General features: G+C 34.9%; 1 protein-coding gene across 18 annotated transcripts in view; it reads left to right on the top strand.

Annotated features, from left to right (window-relative positions):
* Positions 1-10,000, top strand: part of FOXP2 (forkhead box P2) — a 727,796-nt gene that overhangs the window by 381,706 nt on the left and 336,090 nt on the right. For all 18 annotated transcript variants that reach the window (XM_053252207.1, XM_053252200.1, XM_053252222.1 and 15 more), the window contains one exon: positions 7,984-8,161. In XM_053252207.1, coding sequence (XP_053108182.1) covers positions 7,994-8,161 — 168 coding nt within the window. In that variant the 5' untranslated portion in view covers positions 7,984-7,993. The remainder of the gene's footprint in view (positions 1-7,983; positions 8,162-10,000) is intronic.

The following is a 10,000-nucleotide window of genomic DNA, read 5'->3' as shown; positions in this document are numbered from 1 at the left end:
TTTTGTTTAAAACAAAACAAAAAACTGGGAATAAGAAAGGGGGGGGGGAATAACACCGGCTCAAAAGAATAGGGATAATTGTAAATTTCACTGTGGACCTGGCAAAGAGTAGAAAGGAGAACCAGAGGAATATGGAAAAGATCTTGCTTTTGGCTGGAAGAATGAAAAGTATATTTTGGTACTTTGAATTGTAATTGAAACGATTGCCTTGGTTAGGTGTAAATGTTGACAATCTTAAAATTTTTATTAATGTGGAGATTGATGAGTTTGGGATGCCACATGTTGCTGTTGATGGGAATTAAGACTAAAAGTTGGCCTTTATGTGAGTTCACAGATATGTAATGTTTTTTGGTGATAGTATAGACTGTACCCTTCTTTTAAAACAATTGAACCCACCTTCTAGGAGTAATTTCCCTAGCTGTCATGGTTATAATTATTTCCTAGCTCAAATGCTTTTTATCTTCTAACTTCATTACATATCTGTAGTCAAGTAAAGAGCATGGACATCAACCCCCCCACTGCCAAGAGAGCATTTGTTGCTAAGTGTCACTGTTCTGACAAAAACCATTTTATGCAATTGGCTATTTAGTTTGGGAGAGGGACAATGTAATGTAATCGAAGTGTAATGAAGATGTAATGGAAGTGTTTGTGATTATCCCAGATGCAAAATGTATAGCACAAAGAATACTTGGTTCAGAAAATGGGGAAATAGTTTCTTGCTATGAGAACAAGCCTTAAAATCCTGGCTCCTCCTCCTCCCTCTCACAAGCAGAGGAGAGTTGAAAGCTCCCATTTTCACTTGAGGAACGAACCACTGTTACGTATGAACTCTAGGAGTTCTGGTTTGTTAACTAATGAGTTAACTATCTGGAGTTAGAACAAGCTAGGAGAATATCAAACCACAGTTTGTTATATCATGGTTTGTTCTAACTCTAGATAACAGATCTCTATTTTCTGAATTCATCTGTAACACAGAGCTGCAGTTTGTTCTTAAAGTGAATGTGGATGCTTTCACTCGTCTTCTCTCGTGCCTGAAGGAGGAGGGCAAGTGTGTGAAACCTTGGCTTTTCAAGGCTCATGTTAATAGTGGAAATCATAATTTACTGTTACATCTTATCAGAACCAATATCTGCCAGCTTTTGTAAGGTGTGTGTTGGTGAAGTGTAACAGTGTTTAGTAGTACAGTGGTTAAATAAAACATTTTTTGAATTTCCAAACCAAACAGATTTCAAAAATATGTTTTTTAGTAGTCCAAATAAGTTGAGATGGCTTGATTGGGAAGCCAGTAGTTGGAGAAAATGTGGGTTATTTTGCTTGTAACAATCAGTATGATGCTAATGATGCATTAAATAACAATATTTGGTAGGGTCCGGCCGCTATTTTTTCAGTGTATTTTTCAGGTACAGAATTTGTACCCTATAAAATGCAGATAATGTACATAATGTATGTATTTAGCAATACTTTTAAATGATCAAACCTGCAATAATGTCAACTAAAAACTGTGGGGGCTTTAAGGGGAAAGAGAACATTATAAGAGGACAGTATTGTATGATAGAGGTGCATTTATTTATTTATTTATTCATTCATTCATTTTAAATATAAAACTGGAATTGCCAGTATGATTGCAACATACCTAATAAGCAGTTATGAGTCACCACTTAGTTTTAACATTTATTGATATGTTCTGCATATATGCTTCATACAAAATTATTTTCTATAGCCGTGTGAGAGAAATAACAGAGAATGTTAGCTACTGTGTACAGCATAGCAAAGGTTGTATACAGAAGAGAAACCATTTCGAAGAAAAACAGTTTTGTGCTGCTGGTTTGTACTGATGACATATTAGATAATACTGTCATCAGCTTTTGAAACTGGCCCCTATTCTGCTACCAAATTTTTTGAAGCTCCCTTGGAAAAGAGATTCAGTAAAATGAATCCCTCCCTTGGAAAAGAGATTCAGTAAAATGTAGTGAAGCATTACAATATGCATTTTGTCAGTTTAATCTAGATCAGATTGTAATGTGGAATTTAGCATTCCTTTCATCAGAGTGGCTAACTACAGTTCCCTCAGTCCAGAGATAGTTGTGTTCAATAAGATGTTGCAAATGCTAATGATTGCATGCTGTAGCCCTACATAGCAAATGTGGGAAAGTTTGCATGCATTTCCACCCACATTGCAAAATTGGTGGCAAGGCATGTGGCCTGTATAGTGCTGGTGGGGAAAGTATTGATTGGCCAGCCCACATCTGGATGCATATCAACATCTGATCTCAATCTCTGTTGAGTTCTGTGTGCGTAGTTGCTGATCTAGCACCATTGTTACTGGGTTAAAGCTTTCTGCAAGGGGAGTTCCAAATCCTGATCTCACAAGTGGATCCATATGCAGAAGCATGCTTCAGCAGATACATCACAACTGTCCAATCATGGTAATTCCGCCAACCATGCAAACAGGTAAAACTGAGAGTTTAAAAATGACACTTATCTTCCATTGAATTTAAGTAAAGTTATGATGGCATCTCAATTAAAAAGGACCAGGCCAATTATTTTATGTACATCAGAACCAAACCACAGCGGCTGATGTCCTAACTACTGAAGTCTCTTTGGAAGGATGTTACACTAGTTATGCTAAGGCTGGAGCTTGTGTTCCAGATTAGTGATGTGCTGCCATGTGCATGGTTGTGTTTGTGCAACAGTTGCACAGCCCTCAGCACACCTTGCTAGTTGTAAGGGGAACTTTTGTGAAATAACACAATTCCACATCTCCCAATTCTTTTTAGTGCAGCTATGCAATCTTCTTGTGCTAGTGCAATTTTTCTTTGTCAGTCACAGTGCCAGCCAGTGGATTCGGTGATGCCCATTCTTCTTTCTGTTTTTAGCATAGATCATTTTTAATTTAAATGGAAGGGTTAAAATAAAGCTTGTTTGTGTGACTCTTGTTCTTGCCCATACAGCAGTGTCCTCATATTTGGCATTTTGATTTATTATACAATCTTAAATATTTAAGCCTTTTACTATACTGGTCTAGACTTTAAATATATTGTGCCTGGTGTCAATGATGAATTAGGTCCAACAGAGCACAAAACTTGATATTTTTATATTAAATTTACCAAAACCTATGCTTCATTCAAGATTAAAAGTGTACGATGGTGTATGGGTTTTAAGCATGGTCAGTATTCTATGTAGTGACAGTTATGCATGTGCTTATGGTCTTTCAAGTTCTGTGTGTTTAATTATGGGGGAGTGGAATTGATATGCTGAAGTGATGTTGCTTTTCATAAGAGGCAAGCAACTCTGGTCATAGTCTAAAGAGCTACATTATTTATTTTTAAAATTTATACATCACTTTTTCATTTATCCCATAACTGTACAAAGCAGATATTGAACATGTTTTGAGGCACATCTAAGGGCTTGAGCATAACTTGTGTCAGTTCTGACTTGTTTTCTCTGAAAATCAGACTTGCACATTGTATCATAAACTGCTTGTGAAAAGCCCTTCTGTTTTAAAAATGGGGTTTTGCACATTATTGAAGGTTGCTGTTTGATAAAGTTTCCTTTTGGATCCAGGTTTGGATTTTATCACAATGATAAAATCATAGTAATTTTTCCTGAAAGTGGGTGGAATCTAATGGTTGGGAGAAGCTGTAGAAGTCAGCAAACCTTTTACTGAAAGTGCATCCATGCCTTGATATAGTGTGCACAACATCATATAAAACTGTCTTATCCTGAAACAGAATTCCTAGCCAGCTATCTACAAGCCATTTAAAACACTGAGCTGAGATGATATGGATATTCCATTTCAGGAAGTTTTGAGGTTGCTGCTTTTAAATAAAAGAGAGCATAATGAAGGTTGTCCCAGATCTTATCTTAAAGCTGCCATGAAAAAAGAATGAGTGACTCTGTCATTCCTATTCAACCAGAATCCCATTTTTGTCAACTAATGTTGAGAGCTATTACAGTAAGTGTAAAGATTCCAAGGTTTCTCCCCACACTACCACCATGTGGGAAGTTCATATACAATTTGAAGTGTACTCTCTCAAAAATGAGGCCCCCTAGTGGTGATTCAGAACTTTATCTCACTGCAGTCATTCATGTGTTTGAAGTTCAAAACTGCACCTGGCCCCTACAGGATTTTAAGACATGGAAAGCAATAAAGCAATGTAGAAGTCACATGAGGATGTAAATATTTCACACTGTTCCATTTTACACCAACAGAACTCTTAGGGAAAAACAAACAAGACTAGAATTTCATACAACCCTATCATAAAAGTAAGGCGGTCTAATTGAGCTGTGTCTTTTTATCCTGCTATTTGTACAAATAAAAGACCACATCTTGATGCAAAATAAACACAAAAGCACTGTTGTGACTATAACAGGGAGTCATATACTAATTTATATAATAAGTGGTTGTGCACGCTTTATTCAAGATTATGGCTGCAAGAAATGGCATGAATTGCTGGGTGTGTTTAATGCTGGATTATAGCAATTTGAAACATGTCAAACACATGGCTAATGCCTCATGCTTCACTCATTCTTGCGTAAACCTGCATAGCCACCATCCATTATACCCTTGGTAACAACACAATTCTGCAAGTAAATATTGTTACACTAAGTAACCTTTCAATTCAAGTTGTTTAGGAAGAGAAAATGCAATCTTGTGCAGTCAGTTTCAGTGTCACTTTAATGTTTCAAAAGGGAAGTGGTGTAGAGAATAAGTATCTGTACAGCGACTTGCTGATTTAAAGAAACCTAGATAAAACTTAAGATTACTGGCAAGGGAGGGTATAAAGCGGGGAGTAAAAGTGTATTCACCTAATTATAGCGTAAGGATTGCACTTGAATTATGTGATTGTTTGCTAAATGCTTAGGCGGTAGTCTGTACTCCCCCATTAACAGGAGGCACCAAAAGTACATATCGCTTTCATACCTTTCTGTGAAATACAGTTGAAGCATCTGAAGGCAACACTTTCCTAGTTGTCATACAATCTCTGAGTCTTAAAAAAACAAAAACAAAAAACACTTGCAATTGCTTTTACAATTTAGATTGTGTGTGTATATGCCCACATTGAAATGGCATGCATTATCATAGCTATCTTTGGAAATATTAATTTTAGAGTCTTGATTTACTAGTTTGCTTGGGAGACATAAAATTTGCTATTGCTGTGTTTTAAATCACAATTGATGGAATTACTATAGAACAACTACTTTGGTCTTGGGTGCTTAGGAGTTTGAGTTTCAAAATGAACTTTAATGAATAAAGTTAAACAATTAAATAGATAATCACAGGCTACTAAATATAAGGGATTGCTGGAATAATAATCACAATGCAAAAAAAGGAAAAGGTCTACACATAAATCATTCTCTTACCTAGTTTCCCCCACCCACTCCACTCCCAGAGGCAGAATAACAAAGTAATGGTGTGACTCATCAAGCAACACAACCCCCCAATTGGAGAGACTACTTATTTTAATAATTGTATTTTGGTCATGTGAGTTACATCTTACGCCAAAATGCTAGACATGTGTAACTTACTTTGGAGGGTGTGTTGTTCCCCCCCCCCCGTGCCTTGCCACGTAATCGTCCAGTGAATACTGTACTTGTCCCTTTTCTGTACATACTGAAGATAGATCAGATTTTGTGTTATGTTTCAGGATTACAATTTAGTAGTGATATTTTGTTAAACCTGATTATATAGGTCCAGAGATCAACTTAAGATGTGACATGCAAACAACACTTAAGACTTTGCAAGGATGCAAAAATCCACAGGGCATTATATACCTGGTTTGGTTGTCATGAGATGGAGGATGTTTAACCATTTTCTTTCTAATTGTACTAAAGAATGACAGATTTGTAAAACACATCATTTTGATTTTTAAGCAATTGATTTAAAAAATGTATGAACTGTTTTGATCTTTTGGTTAAGTTGCATGCACACTGAATTTATCCTTTGAATGCAATATGATTGTCTATAGCATGAATATAGGTAAATATTTACATTGTGAGGAGTTTTTTTTTTGTCTGAAGATACCCTCCCCCCATCCATTTGTAGATGCTGTGAAAAGGATAAGATACTCAGTGCATGTGTTTATAATGAGGTTTGTTTTAAATGTATTTTAACATCTAAATACGTTTTTAACAAGTCTATAGAGTTGTAGAAGATCTGCTTTAGAATTTTAATATAACTAGTAAAACTATCACACCTTTTCCCCCTGACTATTTTAAATTTTGAGCATGTAAAATTTATGTCTAATTTGAATACTAATTAGCTTCCTAATCTCAGAAAAGAGTATTAGCTTTGTTTTCTTCTTGGAAAATTCATCTTCATGTGTATTACATTTTTCATTTCTATTCTTCTTAGTTAACGTTCAATAGAATATTTCACAAGGGCTGTTGGTTTTTAAACACATCTAGCACTACAGTGGTTAGCTTTGATTGTAAGAGCAGCCTTTCTTAATGTGTTTTGTGTGTTTATATCCTCTCTTCTTGACCGGAACTTTTTTTTAAAGTATGCTTTTTCTGTGTCAAAAATTTTTAATGCCCACTTTTTATTTACCCTTTAAATCATATTAGGGGGGACTTAATTTGCTGTTTTGCTGATATTCTTATTAGTGGCTTCACTTGTAATGATCTGTTTGGTGCTTTATATGACAGGGGCTTTTTTGTATAGCTGCACTGAGTTGAACAATGTGTTTGATAAAGTAGCACCTGCATTCTTTAACCAAGATTGCTTAAACAGATTATTTACCTCTCAGGAGAGGTTCCTTTTAAGTTGCATTTCAGAAAGTTTTTTTCCTGGAAATCTTTCAGTGTAATATATGCACTATTACAGGATATTGAATTGGGTGAGCAACACAGCATAGTGTAGCATTTAGGTAGCTTTTAAAACAAAAATGGGTATTTCCATATTATAGATGCAAAATGTGCTGGAAATTCTAGTTTGTAAGGGTATGTTGGTTCTTTATTTACTGCAAGGATTTCAACTGATCTTGGCAGGACCTCTCATTGCTATCCTGAAAGTACAGTATATTTATGCAGTGAAAATGATAAAACATTTATTACTGTAGAGAAGGTAATATGCATAATTTATGCTGTTTTTAGCACAATCATTAGTGATATTCTTGATAGATTTTATTTCCAGCTTTCATATCTAATACATGCCTGGAAAATTAATTTTATATCTTTCATTTATTTGCCTATGTTAAAATTGAGTTTTAAGTCATCTTCAAGTGAACAGTTTGATTGCTGCTCATGCATAAGCTTAATTACTTCCCAGGAAGGACAGTATTAAATGTTTTAAATGTCAGAAAAATAAATGAATATCAGCCGTTTGATTAAAAAAATAGGCAATATCTGACATGTTTGCAGCAGGAGCTTTTTCTTAAAATGCCTCCAAGGCAAAATTTTATTTAGTTACAAAAAAGGAGAAGCCCATTATACTATTTATCATTGGTTGATACCATATGATTTGTAACACCCTTACAAAATTTTAATTTTGTATGATTAGCTGTGCACCATTAAACAACAGCCTTGCATAAGAGATGCTGTAAAATTCTGACAGAATCAAGATAGTGAATATTTTAAAGAAGGCTGTATAGTCATCCATGGTTGTCAAAGCTAGATAATAGGAAACACAGAGCAGAGTGTGAAATTGTGCCTTCATTTAAACGGGTTGATAGGTAGACTTTAAAATGTAGTTGTTCATGAATGCTATTTGGCCATGCTTCACATATGGGGCATTATTTTCCCTGTTAAATTAAACTACACAAAAATTGCTCATAGGAAGCATAATTTTTCAGTGAGTAGTGTATCTATGAAAGCAAGATTTGCATTGCATTGCTTGCTTCTTAAATGACTGTGCAAGGCATTTCCCCCCTCTCTCTTTCTTCTAAAGATGCTGTCTCTGTAATTGGCAGAGAGGGACATCTTGATAATGGAAGTGTGAAGGTGTAACGTGTGTGTTAATTGATACTTCTTAATCACTTTTAGGTATTAAGTCATGATGCAGGAATCTGCGACAGAGACAATAAGCAACAGTTCAATGAATCAAAATGGAATGAGCACTCTAAGCAGCCAATTAGATGCTGGCAGCAGAGATGGAAGATCAAGTGGTGACACAAGCACTGAAGTAAGCACAGTAGAACTGCTGCATCTGCAACAACAGCAGGTAAGTTTTTTTGTTTTGCTTTGTGTTTTGTTTTTATACAAATAAGGTTTTATTAGTGACCTCTACTCTGACGTGAGCTTTGTGCACTTTTAACATATTGCAGAAAGAAGAGAGTTTCAGAGCATTATTTGTTTGTTTGTTTTTTCCCTCCTGCATGATCATGTTAAAATATCAGAGCTCTGTTTTCTGTTGATAAAAATTTGTCTGTATTGGAGTATTCTACACACTTTATTTTAGATGCACATGGGGTATTTCTAAAGTTATCTCTAAATATTTTCATACAAAATGCTTTAAAAACCTGCAGCTTCCCTGAGTGTTACTGAGAAGTAAAATGTGATACTTAGCTTTCCACCAGAGGGCCACATTACTTGATACTTTTCATCCTTGTAGAATGAAATTGTTCCAAGACTCAGCTAAGGTGAAAGGACCACAGTGACTTTTAGCAACACAGATGCTTTGCTGTGATAGTTGTAAAATAAAATAAAATTGATTATTTTTCAGCTGAGATGTAATGTCAGTGGTGTAGCTAAAGGACCTGTTAATAAAGATGATAAATTTTTCATAGATATTTTGGATAAGGGAGAAAACCCCATTTTCATTCACTACTTTTAAAGTGAATAACATTTTTTTAAAAATATAGTATCAGGTTTCAGTATTTCTGAATTAAAGGAGAAAATATTACCTAAGCAAATGATAGTCTTCACAACCAACACTAGTACAGTAATATTTTTTTAAAAAAGTTTAATTGTTTGTGTCACCATAATGATCTTGAACTTAAATATGATTTTAATATGAACTTGTTGGCGCTTTCATGCTGCTGATTTATTACAGTACTTTAAAAATGTTATTCTAGTAATTAGTCCAACTTTTGTTTTTAACCAGTTAAAAATGGGGCCAGATATCACAAAATGCTGAGTGTCTTTTCTGAATTTGCTAAGGCAGTTCATGGTGCAGTACTGAATCTTTAATTTGTAAACAGCTATATTATTATTATGAACATCTGGATTTGATCACAAGAGAAAAACAGTCTCACTTAAAGTAAAGCTGTTAAAAATCAAGTTTTATAGAAAAATATTTATAAAAGGGTAGGTACATTGCTCCAATGTGGGCCTCTTACTGCAAATGAACGTAATAGCTATTTGTTTTCTGGTTTTTTAAAAAAATGAATAAATGCCTTATATGACTGTTATAAAGATAACTAGTAAATGGAAAATTTAAAATTATTTTGGTTTGAAACCTGGTAAGCCTTTAAGAATTCTGCATCCGTGCATTGTTGTATATGCCAGTATAGATACTTAGCAGCTGAGTCCTCACTCCATTATAAAAGAAACATACTAAGATTAATTCTGAGAGCCCTTCGTAGTCTTAAAACTATAAATGCTTTTGCACCACTCTGTTAGAAAACTATCTTTTATCAAACCTTCCCAGTTATTTTATAATTTAAACATTTATCTAATTGCATAACATGTCCATGTAAGATGTTAAAAATGAAAACCACAGTATTACACCAGAAAACTATCATTAGAATAATATGCTACTTACTTATTTCTCAGAGCACCAGCCCTAGATATTTCTAGCCAATTTGTCCACATAGTTACAGCTTCCAGTAGGTAGTATTTGCAAAGACCAGAGAGAATAGCAATTGGAAATGAAAATATCCAGTTGGGTACTAATATTAGGTTCTGAGAGGCACAGGCTTAGGGGTGACATTTTTTCCCTTCAAAAGTGTGATTAGATCTTAAATAAGCAGGCAGGGAAAGTAAAGCCCTAGGTTCACTTAATAGGACTCAGGAGGCATTTTATGGTAGGTGCCTGCACCATAGGCTTTAAATACAACCT

The sequence above is a fragment of the Hemicordylus capensis genome, chromosome 5 (assembly GCF_027244095.1).
Source record: "Hemicordylus capensis ecotype Gifberg chromosome 5, rHemCap1.1.pri, whole genome shotgun sequence".
Taxonomy (NCBI): domain Eukaryota; kingdom Metazoa; phylum Chordata; class Lepidosauria; order Squamata; family Cordylidae; genus Hemicordylus; species Hemicordylus capensis.
Note: the sequence above shows the minus strand (reverse complement) of the source record. Positions and strands in the feature narration are given on the sequence as shown.